Genomic DNA, 15,334 nt, shown 5'->3' on the forward strand with positions numbered 1-15,334 from the left:
TTTTAAATTACAATCGCCGATTGTAATGTCCATTACGTCCTCCTGAGCTTATGCACTTTGGTTCACGGGATAGTGCCTTTCCCTATTCACACGTAAACAGCCCCAAACCCATATTTAAAGCATTCGCCTATGTTTGGTTTGTCGCTTCTTCCAGCTGAGGTTATTATACAGCAGGATCCGTGATAGTCTCCGAAGCGAACCGTGCGCATTTACCCACGCAGGGGACATTCACTCACTGCCAGCTTCCCTGGGGCATTTTCCTGTCTTCTGGCCACTTTGACCACCTCCAGAATGGTCAACACCAATATTCAAGTGTCAGCGTTTCCTAGAAAGAACATTGGTCTGAAGACTACTGCTTTTTCCTTAAGCCCCTTGGCTATTTTGTTTCTAATTTAGCTTTTTTTGCAAGTGTCATTACTTGCAGCATGACCTGAAGCTCATTCAGATTAATCAGGTAGTTCAATTTCTAGAAGATCTATGTGTGCTATTGCAAGAGAGTTCGCTGTGTCTACCAGTAGTTTCAAGAGTGTGGAGGAGCTACCAGATGGGCCATTACATGAGGAGACCTGGGCTGGGCGGTCAATCTATCAGTAGGACTGGCATCTGCTCCACTGATTTAGGAAGAACGGGAGGAGCACTGCAAGAGCCCCACAAGATAACCTCTATCAGGGTGCTCATGTGCATTTTTCTAAGCATATGGTCAAGAAGTCTCCATGAGCATGACATGAGGGCCTGAAAGGACCTGTGTTCATTGAACACCAATCAGTCTACATGGTGCTGTTCTATGGGGAACACCAGAAATGGTAGGTCCACCATTGGCACCTCATTCTTTTTCAGATAAGAGCAGGTTTACACTGAGTACGTGACAGATGTGGAAAAAATGTGGAAAGAACAAGAGAGATGTTGTGCTACCTGGATAACATCTTCCAGTATTGCTGGTTTGGCAGTAAGTTAGTGATAGTTTGGCAATGGTTATCCAAGGAGCACCACACAGACCAACAGTACTGACTCCTGTTATTGAACCCTTCAGACCTTACTATGAGGCTTACTTCTGGTTCCTTGTGAAGGTCATTCATGTGGTCAGAGTGTGAAGGCAACTCATAAATGAGGAAGGCACGGACGCTGATGACTGGCCTTCACATTCCCTAGACATGAAATAAATTAAGAACCTCTCCCGAGCCACATGAAACGAGCCGGATCAGCCTGTGATCTCAGTGTTTAATATTGACTTTTTTGGTGTAATTTTGTTTTTGAGGGACAGTCAATCTGAATGAAGTTTACTTTTCAGGGAAAAGGAAGCTGCACCAGCTCATCTAGCACCAACAACCATGACATGCCCGGAGTCAAATAAATCATCCATTTTCTCCCATTCTGATGCTCAGTTTAAACTGCGGCAGGTCATCTCGTTCACGTCTACATGCCTGCTGTCTTATTATTGATTAGATCATTTTTAATGAGCAAATAAACAGGTTGTAGGGCGGAAAATTACTGAGATTTTTACTAAAAAGTGTTCATCCTGTAAGCATGTGCTATATCTGTTACAGTAATAATTATATTTGCTACTGTATCAAACCTTCATATATAGTCTGGTATTTCCACATTATAGTTCATACTAACCCATACATTACCACAGCTGTTTCACACACATTTACCACATTTAACAAAATATGTTGCAGCGACTCTTCATATTTTAACTGAAATGCTAAATATATATTTGAGAACAACATATTTCTTTCTACGCCCGTACCCTCACCTATGGTCACGAGCTGTGGGTAGTGACAGAAAGAACGAGATTGCGAATACAAGCGGCGGAAAAGGGTGGCTGGCCTCGCCCTTAGAGATAGGGTGAGAAGTTCAGCTATTCGGGAGGGGCTCAGAGTAGAGCCGCTGCTCCTCCTCATCGAAAGGAGTCAGTTGAGGTGGTTCGGGCATCTGACAAGGATGGGCGCCTCCTGGGCAAGGTTTTCTGGGCATGTCCCACAGGGAGGAGACCCCAGGGCAGATCCAGGACACCCTGGAGAGATTATATCTCTCGGCTGGCCTGGGAACGCCTTGGTGTTCCCCCAAACAAGCTGGAGGTGGTGGCTGGGGAGAGGGAAGTCTGGGCTTCTTTGCTTGGGCTGCTACCCGAGAGACCCGGCCCCAGATAAGTGGAAGAAAACTGATGAATGGATGGATGGATGTTTTTTTTATTATTATTATTGCAGGTCACATTGATTAGTTATACACACATTAGACTTCATCACCTCTGAGACCTGAGCAGCTTGCACACATCTGCAATTAGATACCAGAAGAAGCTGCTGCTGATCCAGAGCAACAAACCGACCAAAGATGCTGAAGCACATCTCCACCGGCCCACACACAGGTGTTACACCAGCATCCAGCAGGTAGTCGTATCTTGAGCACCTTTCTTTTAAATCCTATACAGTGCCACTAATGATTGTCATTAGAAACTTTGTGCACTCTCTGGTCACTGCTTTAAAAGTGAAAAATGTAAATTCACCCCTTTTTTTGTTTTCCATTATATTGCAACAGTATTTCACCCAGCCTCTGTAATAACTGCCTGTGGTCTGTACATTATTGAGGTCCATGCAAAGCTGCGAGTGTCCTCAATAGCACAATTACAGGCTGATGTTTGCTGATACTATCATGACATTTATATTTATAAATCTTCAAGAAAACAGGTGCAGATTGATATAATCCGAATTATAAAAACAACAATTTACTCAGTGTAAATTCCAGTGGCTAACTGATGAAACTATATATGGATGAGTGAGAGTCTTTTATAAGAGGAAAATGAAACGGGTAAAAAGTGTGGCATCTTTACTGCACCTGGTAAAGACGGTAACACGATGGAGAAGATGGCAAAGCTGTAATACCTTTCACCCAGTACATGACTGTTTTCTGTGGCTATGAGTATATTGAAATTAAATTATGTCAGAAATAGGTTAAGAGTACATGGCTTTTGAACATGCTAATAAAAGCACTGTGATGTATTACACATACATTACAGTGAGATAAATGTAAAGACAAAGAAAAATCAAACTGAAATTATATATATACGTATAACGGAAACAAGTTTGCAGTAACATGTGGCTGAGTAAGACACAAAAACATGAGTAACATTGCTGATATTTCATAACCCCGTGGGACCGGTGGGGCCTGTAAAAGGACCACTCGTGTTTCCTTCTCATAGCCCGTCAGTGGCTTGTTCAGTAAACACTGAGGCGTCTTCACGTCTTCCAGAATGCATTTCAAACAATACTTGCAGTGTTTTCTACATCTTATAATACTATAATAATTATTTAACAAAACACTTTAACTAAAACAGAACAGTGGCCAAACAGCCTGTGAAAATGTAAATCTATTTACAAAGTAAAAATTAAATAGATTAAAAATAAATTAACAAAACTATTGGGAAATAGATTTGCCAGCATCTTGAGTGAAAAGTCCTTTCCCTAAAACATTTTCAGCTGGAGCTGCAAGAAGAAAGAAAATAAAGAACCAATTACAAGTGTCCACTTTGAAAAATAAACAAAGCAGAAAAGTTAAAAACTCTGATCACCTGTCAGCAGCGTCGTTGTCAGCCTCAGCACTGCTGTCAGCTTTGGATAGTGATGTTCGCAGTGTACTGGGATCTATAAAACACAGAAAGAGGAGGTTGATACATCCATCATTTTAATGTGAGAGGAAGTTTAAATAAATAATATCGGAAGCTGCTCCACCTTGAATCCAGCGGATCTGCGTGGCTGGGCCGTAGCCTTGCTCATTCTTTGCAGCGATCCGGAAGACGACTGCTGGTCGGTTGGAGGCAGAGCTGTCGATGTGCGCGTTGTCCAGGTGGCTGGAACTGACCGAGCAGGAGGTCTTGGTGCCACGGTATATCCGGATGAACGCCATCTGACCCGGCCGATCCGAAGTGGATGAGCGGCTCTTCCTCACTGCCATGTACATGGAATACTCCAGGATCCGGCCCGATGGAGATGAAGGAGCCTCCCAAGTGATGTGGACTGAATCAGTGGCCTACATGCAAACGATACCGAAAAGCACATCAAATACATTTTCCAGTTTTCCTGATCTTTGCATCAATATTTCTTGATACTGTGTGTCACCTTGGTAATCTTAACAGCAGAGGGTGCTCCAGGGAAGCCAGGCTGGCAGGTTTTGAACTCGCTCACTGGGCTGAAATCTCCCTGGCCAAAGTAGTTGATGCCTGCAACTCTGAACCTGTATGTCTGACCGGTAGCCAGCTCCTGCTTCTCTCTGCCCTGGTAGTCCTGAGGCCCTGGCAGCTTCTTCTGAAGGAGAGAGCGAGCATGTGAGGGTAAGATGTAATCCATAGGTGGTTTCTTCATAAACACCATTCACTTCTGGTTTTTACCTCTTTAGTGTTCGTTGCCCGACTGTTGATGGCAGATGTCACCTGGTCACCATCAGCAGGTAGGTAGTAGTGGCTGACCTCAGAGAATAGTGCTTTGAACACGCCGACATCAAACCACACAGCGTTGTCTGGATTCTGCCGAACCTGTAGGTGATGGTTTGTGGTGTTAGTATGAACCAAGCTGAGAGGCAGAGTTAAAAATTCACTATCAGAAGAAAATCCGACCTGATCTGTGTGGGTATAAAAATCTGCTGTCTTGTCTGCAGAAACCGGCTTTTTGCCTGTAAAAAGGTAAAACAATCAACACGTTTTAAAATCCTCACCAGTCAAATATCACTGATGTTAGATCGTAAGAGCCACCATTACCTGACTGGAGCTGAGCTGAGCTGCTGAGATCTGCTGCTGCAGTCTCCTGCCCAGCAGCTACAAACAGAACACACAGAAACAAAAACAATCTAAAAATGTCATAATAACAAAATCCTGCTTTGGAGAAAAATTAAATTACATTATAGGTCACATCCGGTTCAGTAACACAATCTGATGTGGCCTGCAAATTTTGAAGCATTTACATTCTGTCATAAACAGTGCTGTGCCTGCACCAAGGCAGAGTATATGATAAATAAGGATAATTTGAACTGTGACTCGTACAAAGCTACTCTAGCCACGTCAAAGAATGCATTGCTTTTGTATTTTTTTCAAGTTGAGTCTAAGATTAGAAGTCATAAACTGGAGTAAGAGTTTATTTGTGCAGCCATGTTTCTGCAAACATATCTGACTATTACTGTGCAGGAGCTTAAATTCTTAAACACACATTGGTAACAGCAGATAGCTTCCCCTCCCTGACCTTGCGTCAGCTGGAGGCTTCTTCCTATTAAAAGGGAGTTTTTCCTTCCCACTGTTGTAAATCGCTTGCTTATAGGAGGACATCTGATTGTTGGGGGTTATTTCTGTATTACTGTAGTCTTTATCTTACAATATAAAAGTGGCTTGGTGACTGTTGTGGTGATTTGAGGTCGTATAAACAAAACTGAAATGAACTGTATAAAACAGCATTTAAGCAAGAACCACCTGATAAGAGACTTACTGCAGAGTTTTAGGTTAGAGTCCTCTTTCAAGTCTCTCCCATCGATCCTCCCACCCTGTGCTTGACTGTCTGCTGAGCCATTTGAAGATTTTGCTGAAGCATCCTGCTGCAGCAAAGCACCCTGAGAAAGAAAAAAAACATCAGGGAGAAAATTTAAGCACTACGTCTGGACTGCTGGCGTGTTAGTGTGGCTGTATGTTAGTGTTTGTGTATTAAATCTTATTTATAGATAGTTCTGGGTGATAAAATGATAAATACAGTTATTGTGAAGTAACTTTTCCTCAGTGTTAAGATAAAGCCAGTAGAGCTCATTCCATTCACATTTTGACAGATAACCCAAAAAGCTAATAAGATTAGTACTGAACTGAACTAATGATGTGGCTGGATCTGAGCTATAGCCACATAATTTTAAACTGAAGCACCGTGTAGGACTGGCAGCCGGCAATAGCACACATGATATTTGGGCGACTGAAGCTTTGTACACGATTAAATCAGGAACAATAACAAGAGAGAAAACAAAGGGGAAAAAAGTGACTTCTTCAAAGACTTAAGTCACTTGGACGATGAAATGTTTCTCCCACTGACAACACAACGCCCACAAGAAGTGATTTGATTGACATTGATCACTGTTCTTCCCCCATATTGCCCAGCCTTTATTATTGATATAAGAAAGACTCTTACCTGTGCTGCTCCTTTCTCTTCTCGGTTTGCGGTTTCTTCATTTTGACAATGATGGGATCAAACCATTTTACAAAGAAAGTAAAGAAAGACTGATAGTGTCAATAGTGTATTTTATGAGTCTGAAAGCATTGACATTGTTCCCTTTTTGCTGTATTCTGTATTCTGTTTGCAGTGACCATTAGCTCTACACAGAAACGTTTCCATCTAAATCCAATAAAGATTTTAATATAAACTGATGAAGTCACTGAAGGCTGTGCTTTCCTTACCAGCAGATTGTTTTTCCTTTCCATTCTGACCATCTATTCCTGTTGGATCCGCTGGTTTGGGACCACTCACTGTAGTCCTGGGGGAACTTGCAGGCTGGATCTGGAGGATATAGCAGTCTGCCGCAGCCAGGGGGCGCCATGCCACATGGAGCATGCTGACAGTAGATTTGATGAGCAGCACTGCCTCTGGGGTCGCTGGTCGATCTGAGACCAAAGGATTTTTAAACAGATTTGTGCTTTTTGCCCCCCCAGCACCGACCCCATTGCCCTAACTCGCTCCCCCGTTTCTCACCTGTTTCCAGGTACCACAGGTCCTTGCAGCACACTTGGTAGTTCCAGCTCTTGCGGTATCCATCACGACCGCTCCAAACGTAAAGCCTGGAGCCAACACTAGCGGCGCAGTGGCCAGCCCTGGCTCTTGGCCTGCAGGCATATGGATCATCGGTCTGTGGTCCCTGGCTCTGCAGCTGGTACTCTATATCATCATCGTGCTGCTCTGGGCCAAGGTTCTGCCAAGTCATAGTGTCTGTGATAGGAAAACCAGGTAACAGTGAGCTTGCTGGCCTCCATGAAGGATTGTAGGAATTCCATGGATGAGATTAAACAAACAAACAAAAAAGGCTCACAGGCTACAGATCTCATTTACAAAACCACTCATAAGTTATTTTAAGGGGTTATAATGAGAAGAACTCACCTAAGTTGAGAACGCTCAGGGAATTAGTGCAGATCCATTCAGTTCCTAAAGCAATGTGCGTCTCTGACTCTGGAGCAGGAATCCAGCCGCCAAAAACATACATCCTGCAGACAGAACACACCAGACTATGTCGAAGGACATTCTGGTTTCATATATACACAAGAACTATAAAACAATAACACACAAACATTGGGTGATGTAAGACTTGGATGCAGCTGCTCATCCATGAAAACCCATTACAGCTCTCTATGCACTGTTCTTGACCAATTAGCTCAAGGCCAAACTAAGTTTGGAGGTCTGGAGCAACTGAATCTGCCAAAAGTTGGTGACCTCTGCACATTATGTGCATCAACAGCAGATGACCCTGCTTTGTAATTTTACATCGCCTACCACTTCATGTATGTTGGAGTTGCTGTCATCCCCAGTGGCTTTCACATTGTTATAATACCACTAACAGCTGACTGTGGAATATTTATTAGTGAAGAAATTTCATGACTAGACTTGTTGCACAGCTGCCATCCTATCACGGTACCACACTGGAATTCACCGAGCTCCTGAGAGCAACTAATTCTTTCACAAATGTTTGTAGAAGCAGTCTGAATGCCTAGGAGCTTTATTTGATCCACCTGTGGCCATGGAAGAGCCTGAAACACCTGAACTCAATGACTTGGATGGGTGAATACGTTTGGCAGCATTATGCTCAGGACGAACTGAAATATGATGTTTTATCAACGTAGATAATCATTTATAAAGTTAAGCTGCATTATCAGATTTAGCCACATGGCAGAGTATAAAGTAGGGCTGCCACAAACGATTATTTTGATTATTTTTGTGATCAGTCGACTAATCACATCATGCATCTATTGGAGGTAAAGCGTACAGCTTATTTTAACAGCATGCATCTGCTCTTATATAACTATCATTAGTTTACAGCTTGAATATGTGCTAACTAAAAATAAAGACAAGATGATAGTTTATTAAATTTTTAATGAAATTTGCAGATGGTCTCAGTGGAGTTTAATAAACTCAGCCATCTGCTCCTTGCTATCTAAAATACAACAGGACATTGGAGTAAATTCTCGACCATCTCACACTTCTGTTTATTCAGTTTTCTAAATAAATAGAAAACTGATTATTCAGTTTGTGAAAACTATAACTTTAATCTCAGCCAAACTGATTTACTAAGGAACAAATAAAACACAGAAAAAAGCCAAACAATAACATTTTTAAACTATCTAAGTGACTTATATATCGTGTTTAACCCGAGTAGCGAAAGACCGCTGCTCTCGCCGGCTCTAGTGAGCCCTGAACCCCGGCTAGCTGTCGAGCTAGTGGGTAACAGACGTCTCTCGAAAACGTCAGAGCACTTTTGCAAATATGTGATGTCTTGATAAACTGAGCAGATATTTGAAGTTTATACAGCTACATTCTCGCCTGAAAATATGTTAAAAGTTTATTTTGTGACCCAGAAAGAGTAATAAGAGTAATATAAAACTGAAGGACACATCTGTCGGAGTCTTCGAATTTGGATAGCCTTCGTCGTGTCGCTGTAACGTAATAGGCCTACAAATGCGGCTTCCGAAGGATGCTGTCCCTGAATTTGGACACAGCAACGATGCTGGACACCGCTGCTTCTTCTTTGGGGTTTAACGGCAGCTGGCATCCTTGTACATGCAGTGCTGCCACCTTCTGTTTCAGCCCGTTATTACACTCTTAAACCCTAATGCTTATTCCTGTGTCTTTCGGGATCTTACAAAGCTTTAAAGGACGCGTCTACTATTAAATAAATCGTCGACGTAAGCGTGATTAGTCGACTAATTGTGGCAGCCCTAATATAAAGTAGCTTTTTGTTGCCAGAGAGGAACACAAAAAACTCTCTGGTGTTAATACATAAGAAGCTTACTTGTTTCCGATGACACTGGCCGAATGAAGACTTCTGGGAAATGGTGTGGAACCTTTTGTTTCCGGTATTGACCAAACCATTGTGTCTAACGACGACAAAGAAAAGATATAGGTGTGTTTAAATATTCCAAACTCCTGTTCCTCATTACCAATTAGAAATGGAGACATGCAAACAGGGCTTAAAACATCAAAGAGAAAAATCAGGGTGTTAAACATGTCACTTCTTGCATTCTGATGATTTTCTATTTAGCAATTTGAGTTTTTCCAGAAATAATTTCTTATGTTATTTCAGTTAATTCATCAACCCTTGAACTTAATATGCTTATGCACATTAAAAAAGAAAATCTCACATCTAATTGGGGATGACCGTTTTCTAATTATGAGGAATCTCAGTGGACTCACATGTGTTAGAGACATGGCTGAGCAAAGTTATATAACGTTACCTTTCTGTGATGAATGATTGCCAAATTAGCTTAAAAGGTCAAAATAACAAAATGAAGCCTGCAGGGAATGACACAGCTGACACCTAACTGAGGAGCAATGCAAACAAAGGTTTAAATTCATAACGCTGGTTTATTTTCTCAGGGTTGGCAACTTTGGAGGAAGACTGAACACTGACAATTTTGATCATATGTAACTTCACCAACTTCTGGCACAACCAAAGGTATTTTCACCATTACAGTTTTCATTTTATACTTACTGCCATGTTGCACAAATATACAAACACATGAATTTTAGATAGATAGATAGATAGATAGATAGATAGATAGATAGATAGATAGATAGATAGATAGATAGATAGATAGATAGATAGATAGATAGATATACACACACACACTGCAAATCCTGTGTAGAGTTAATATCAACCAAACTTACTCTCACATTAATCATTAAGGCAGTTTTATTAAAAATTCATGCTTAAACCCTTTTTTTGTCCTTCTTTTTCTGGCTGGTCTGTTTAGGGATTGCCTCCATCTCACACTATACCTAGAATCCTCCTCTATCACACCAACCCTGTGCATGTCCTTCTCCACTACATCCATGAATCGCATTCTGTGGTCTTCCTCTTTTCCTCCTGCCTGGCAGCTGCAATCTTCATGATTCTTTGTACGATACAGCCACGATCCCTCCTCTGTAAATATGCAAACTATCTCACTGCTGCCTAGCGTTGCCTCCAAACCATTTAACCTGAGCTGTCCCTATGATATACTCATTTCTAATCCTGTTACACTCTTGCTGCTATCCTTCTGTCCCAAATCCTCCACGACTCTGGTCTTCCATCGACTCCACACTTGCATTTAGGTTGTTTCTTTTTGTTGTTGTTATACTATTGTTCTTTTTTGGCTTGCAATTTATTGGGCAGGATGAGAGAATGACAATTGGCAACAATCACAAGCATAAGTATCACTAGTGCAATTTAAATTTTAATCCAAGTGAACATCAAAATAAAGCTTTCTTTCTGCAGCTAGTCACTATGATATATAAAACCAAGATCACTCCTACCAAGATCAAGCTGCCAGAGGTCATCTAGCCGACTTCCTTGCATCCCTCCAAAGATGTAGAGCTTCGGGGAACCAAGGCCAGTGTAGGCAACTGATGTATGGGACTCCCGTGCAGAGGGACCACGGCCCTTTGTGTCTGGAATGTTCCAGCCTCTGGCCCCTGAAACTGACTGGAGCTCCAATTCATACAAGTCTCCCAAATACCTAAAATGGGAAAAACCCAATAAACCACAGAGCACTTACAGGTTTTTACACCATTCTTGAGAGTAAAGATGTGTCTGCACAGTACCTTGGCACGTTGCCATTGGGATCCTCACTATCATTGGCCAGCCCTCCAAACAGGTAGCATTTATTACCCACAAGAGTGAAGCTGTGTCCGATCCGAGGGCACGGCAGTGAGCCATTTCTGGGTGCCCTTGGTTTCAGCTTCTTCCACAGCCAGCGACTCGCCTGAGAAACAAAAAATATCTTTTAACATCTTCCCCATAACAGCAGCAGAGTTAGAAGAAGCTCCAGTGGAAAAAAGAGACAGTGTTACCTGGAGTTCATAGAGGCTGTTGGTGTATTTTCCAAACTCAACCATTCCACCAAAGACCAGTATTCGAGTACCTTCACAAACAAAGCCATGGGCTGCACAGCCAGGAGGGATGTCACCCCTAACCGCAGGTAGAAACCACTGCTTTGAGACTGGGAAAAAGGGTAGCTGTTAGCCAATGTATTATACAAGTCTTAATAATGTTTAATGCACTGGCCAAAGCTGGCCTGGAGACAATTCACGCATTCACGTTAAATATATTTTTACATACATAACCCAAACTGCACCTTAAGTAACAAAAGAACTTCATATATTTAAACAAAGGATGTGACGTTCTTACTTTTTTTTGGCTCTTGCTCAAATTCACTTTACAGTTCACTACATTTCAGAACTATAAAACTCTCCTGGTCAAGTAAGTGGATAGTTTACAAACATGAAAAAGAACCCAACCAAATAATATCGTACACGCAATTTTATAATTTTGCGGTTGTTTTATAAAGATATATGTAACACATATACAGTATACAAAAGCCCGTGGTGGAGGGCTCGTTAGCTTAAGGGGTCGTTTCCCTCTCGAGCATGCTAAAAACATTAGCCGCTAACCTGCTAGTTAGCGTGAATGCTAACGGTAGCTCACCAGTGTTGTAAACATGGAGATCCTCCGCTATCCCTTCGTTTCCACCACCGAAAACGACGATGAGCTCCCGGATTGCGACTGCACGGTGTCCATGCCTGGACCGAGGTATCACTCCTGTAACAGAATGCACTTTCCTCCACTGCGGATCCTCTTCGCTGCTCGTCATTTTCCCGTTGGGGAGCCCAAAGTTTGGCGCTGTGGACGTTTTAAAGATGGGGGCGGACCGGAGAGGGCATCAGGAACTTCAACCAAAGAGGAACAAACAAATAGGAAGTCTCACTCTGATCTTTGGTTTGGCTTAATTTTTCTGTATATGAGTTTTTAGGAGTTGCAGAGCAGTTCGTTAGATTAACGTGAAGAGATGGAGAACTATTCGGTGGAAGCACATATTCTTGATGCCTGTGACAATTGATTTTACACATGCATATCTGTCTATTTGTAGTCTTTTCATCTGAAAAAATATTTCTCATTATTTATTTTTATTTTTTGGGTGGAAGGGGAAAAACACAAAGTTTTGATTTCCATTTGCGCCAAAATATGTTCACATGTGCACATAAAGCATTTGTTTTAACTTGTTATTGATCAGATTGTGTGTGTTGATTGGTTACCAGACAGATTAATTGTCCGTCAGTGCAACTTGGCCTCTTTCATCCTTTCTCTTATTTGTCTGTGCAGTTTTGCATGTCCTGATGCATGCTATATGGCTGTATTGTTATGATTTTCTTACTGACTTAACATTTAAAGGTGTATTTTGTAATTACCCTAGGCAAGAAGTAAATAAAACTTTCACCACCAGTGGGCAGTGTTTGGCAAGTGAGTGTCTTAAAATGGTTTCAAATGTGCATAGCTGCGCTTTCATTTTTGATGTAGCCATACCCACCATCTCGCCAAGAGCCTTTTGTAGTAGTGATGTGTCGGTCGCCAACGAAATGGCTCTTAGAGCGGATCTTTTTTTCCCTTTCTCTCACCCTCTCCCTCGCACTTTTTTCCGCTTCACTCCGCACGCGAGCCTTGTGCTTTACGCTGGGATGAGGGGGGAGGGTCGGTAGAGTTACACTCGCAGTAGCACAGGAACAGAGCGGGAGGGAAAGAGAGAGAGAAAGAGAGCCAGGGACAATGACGTCACATTAGAAAGGTATAGTAATCATCCACAACTATTTTCAGTTGTGGATGTTAAAGGATTCAGAAAGTTTATTCATGCAGGCCCATATGACAGAGAATATGCATCTTCTTTTTGTTTTCATATTTTAATTTATATTTAATTGTGTTGTGGTTTGCAGTGTTTTGTGTTGTTTCACTGAAAATTTAAATAGTTAAAAGTTGAAATGTGAATAGTTGGTTTTAGTATTATATGATTTATTTATTACATTTTATGTGGAGTGAATAAATAAAAGTATATTTACGGTGGCAAACGTATGTAGACAAAACACGTACAAACTCCAAAACACATAAAAACTCCAAAACACGTAAAAATTCCAAAGCACGTACAAAAGATGACAGAAGTGCTCCAGGATGCTAGGGGCAGTGTTGAGCTTTTGTTACCTAGTGGCTATACAAGCCAGCAAGTACCAACAACCGGATTTGGTGTGTGGTAGTAACAGGTAAATTAACTTTTCTTTTAAATTATTTTAATATATATGAGTGCTTGTGTATAAATACACAAACAATACACATATGCTTTCAATTATGTAATTTAAGTGATCTAGGTAGCTCTGTTAAGGAAGTTCAGTTAACGCTAGAAATGTGTTTTGGAGTTTGTACTTGCTTTGGACTTTGTGCATGCGTGTTTATACATGTTTATATATAAACATGTATAAATAAAACCACTTTTTTTACATTAGTAATTCCTTTTGTGCTTAATTTTCTATTGTTGTTAATAATTAATTAATTAAAGCAACATAACAACCTGAAGAGCCGGTTCGGAGCCGAAAGAGCCGGCTCTTTTTAGTGAGCCGAGCCGAAAGAGCTGGTTCTCTAAAAAGAGCTGGAAATCCCATCACTACTTTGTAGGCCACCAAAAATAACTTGCCTTGTTAAATTCAGTCCTCCGAATTCTCTTGGTAGTCTTAGTTTTTTCTAATGTTATCAACTACTTTAAAAGACAGGTATTCAAAAAAGCGCAGCAGTGTGTGCTGCACGTAGTGTAGAATGTTGCTCGATTGCACTGCATGTCACAAGCTAAACAGTCAAATGACATAAGGACGACATGCAAAACCACACAGTCAAATGAGAGGAAGTGCAACAAGATGACACATGTAAAGTTGCACTCACACAGACTAATCTTTTATTAGGTGAGAAAAGACCTGCACAATAGTTTGCTATTATTTCGCACACAAATGAAGCACAGGTCAAAGCAGACAAGACAACAAAATGTTTTCTCATGCGTTTGCCTCACACAGTCAGACAGCATCTGAACGTAACTTTATCACAAGAGGAATTTCATAGGAAACCCAACATTCAAACCTCCACCCAGGGACATTTACATAACAATTTCAAATTGATCTGTGTTGCGTTATGGAAAGTAACTTGACATGGTGCACAGACAATCCAGCTCCACCAGCTGTTGGGTAAGCATTACCTGCCAGTGACTGCCCATTACATTGTGTTTTTCCTGTTGGGTTAAATTAGCTTCTGACTGCTTGATGACTCTAAACTGTCTCACATGCGACCCCTATCGGCATGCAGTTGCAATAATAAACGATTGCAGAATTATGTCATGAAGGCTGCATGATATAAATGATGCAACAGCTGTTGGCATGGCATTGGAGGCCACCGTGACACACATACACTCACTAAAAAATGTTTAATGTAGAATTGAACCATACAGCACTGTCTGACTTAGACACAACAGGTTTCTCAGTGATTAAAAAGCAAAATCTGATTAATATTTTATGCTAAATTCTGTCTGTTGACCAGTATGTGACTAGAAGGTGTGAGGTCGTTTGATGTTGCTCTCTGGTGTGGGTTTGGAAATGGAAATTTCAGGGAGAGCAGAGAGTGGGCTGCGCTTATGCTGAGGCGTGGTTCATCTTTGCAGACATAAACGATCTTTCCCTTTCTCTTCCAACAGTCTGCGGTTGACCTCTCCAGATTGAAAGGCACCTTTCAAGGGTTTCAGCTGATGCGTCAACTAACAAAGTCCTCAGCCCCCATACTAAGTATTTAAGTCGAGAGCATTAAAGGTTTTATATTAAATCGTTTAAATATTACATATATATTTATTCATTAAACTTAATAAAGTTTTTGCTTTGTAAGTGTATGCATTGTACCCACCTCCAGAAGGTGATGATTTTTCCATAAGGAAACTAAAGTTTGGACAATAAAGTTACCCAAAGGCCCAGATTTACTTAACGTACTGTGTGTACGTGTGTGTGTTTCTGTGTGTGTGTGTGTGTGTGTGTGTGTGTGTGTGTGTGTGTGTGTGTGTGTGTGTGTGTGTGTGTGTGTGTAAAAACAGGAACCCCTCCCGGTGAGCAGGAAGAAGGTGACGTCAGTTGTCACTTGGCTCAGCGCTGAGGGTAGTCAAGATTACAATATTTCTGTGTGTGTGTGTCTGACAGAGAGAGAGAGAGTATTCTAAAAGAGGAGGTGTGTTTATGGGAAGTAGAAATTTTGTGTGAACGTGTGCACGCGCCTGTGTGTATGTGTTTAC

General features: G+C 41.4%; 1 protein-coding gene across 1 annotated transcript; it reads right to left on the reverse strand.

Moving 5' to 3' along the window:
* Positions 1–3,429: 3,429 nt before the first annotated feature.
* Positions 3,430–11,864, reverse strand: hcfc2 (host cell factor C2). The gene is made up of 17 exons (XM_085375914.1): positions 11,683–11,864; positions 11,049–11,197; positions 10,800–10,960; positions 10,512–10,714; positions 9,010–9,094; positions 7,107–7,210; positions 6,705–6,938; positions 6,413–6,616; positions 6,147–6,181; positions 5,466–5,586; positions 4,748–4,804; positions 4,607–4,662; positions 4,382–4,525; positions 4,113–4,298; positions 3,726–4,023; positions 3,566–3,638; positions 3,430–3,479 (listed from the first exon to the last, which is right to left on the reverse strand). Exons 1-17 carry the CDS (start codon positions 11,846–11,848, stop codon positions 3,470–3,472), a joined length of 2,286 nt encoding a protein of 761 aa, XP_085232040.1. The 5' UTR covers positions 11,849–11,864; the 3' UTR covers positions 3,430–3,469.
* Positions 11,865–15,334: the final 3,470 nt, after the last annotated feature.

The sequence above is a fragment of the Diplotaxodon limnothrissa genome, linkage group LG17 (assembly GCF_057381915.1).
Source record: "Diplotaxodon limnothrissa isolate DT_005_m linkage group LG17, D_limnothrissa_male_GT1.1, whole genome shotgun sequence".
Lineage (NCBI taxonomy): Eukaryota > Metazoa > Chordata > Actinopteri > Cichliformes > Cichlidae > Diplotaxodon > Diplotaxodon limnothrissa.

Excerpts from the sequence above, each read along its gene's own strand:
- hcfc2 (XM_085375914.1), bottom strand. The coding sequence starts at position 11,848 with ATGACGAGCAGCGAAGAGGATCCGCAGTGGAGGAAAGTGCATTCTGTT. Across the intron at positions 6,939-7,106 it reads CCTGAGCGTTCTCAACTTAG|ACACTATGACTTGGCAGAAC; the intron begins GTGAGTTCTTCT and ends TTCCTATCACAG. Across the intron at positions 4,024-4,112 it reads CTGCTGTTAAGATTACCAAG|GCCACTGATTCAGTCCACAT; the intron begins GTGACACACAGT and ends GTTTGCATGTAG.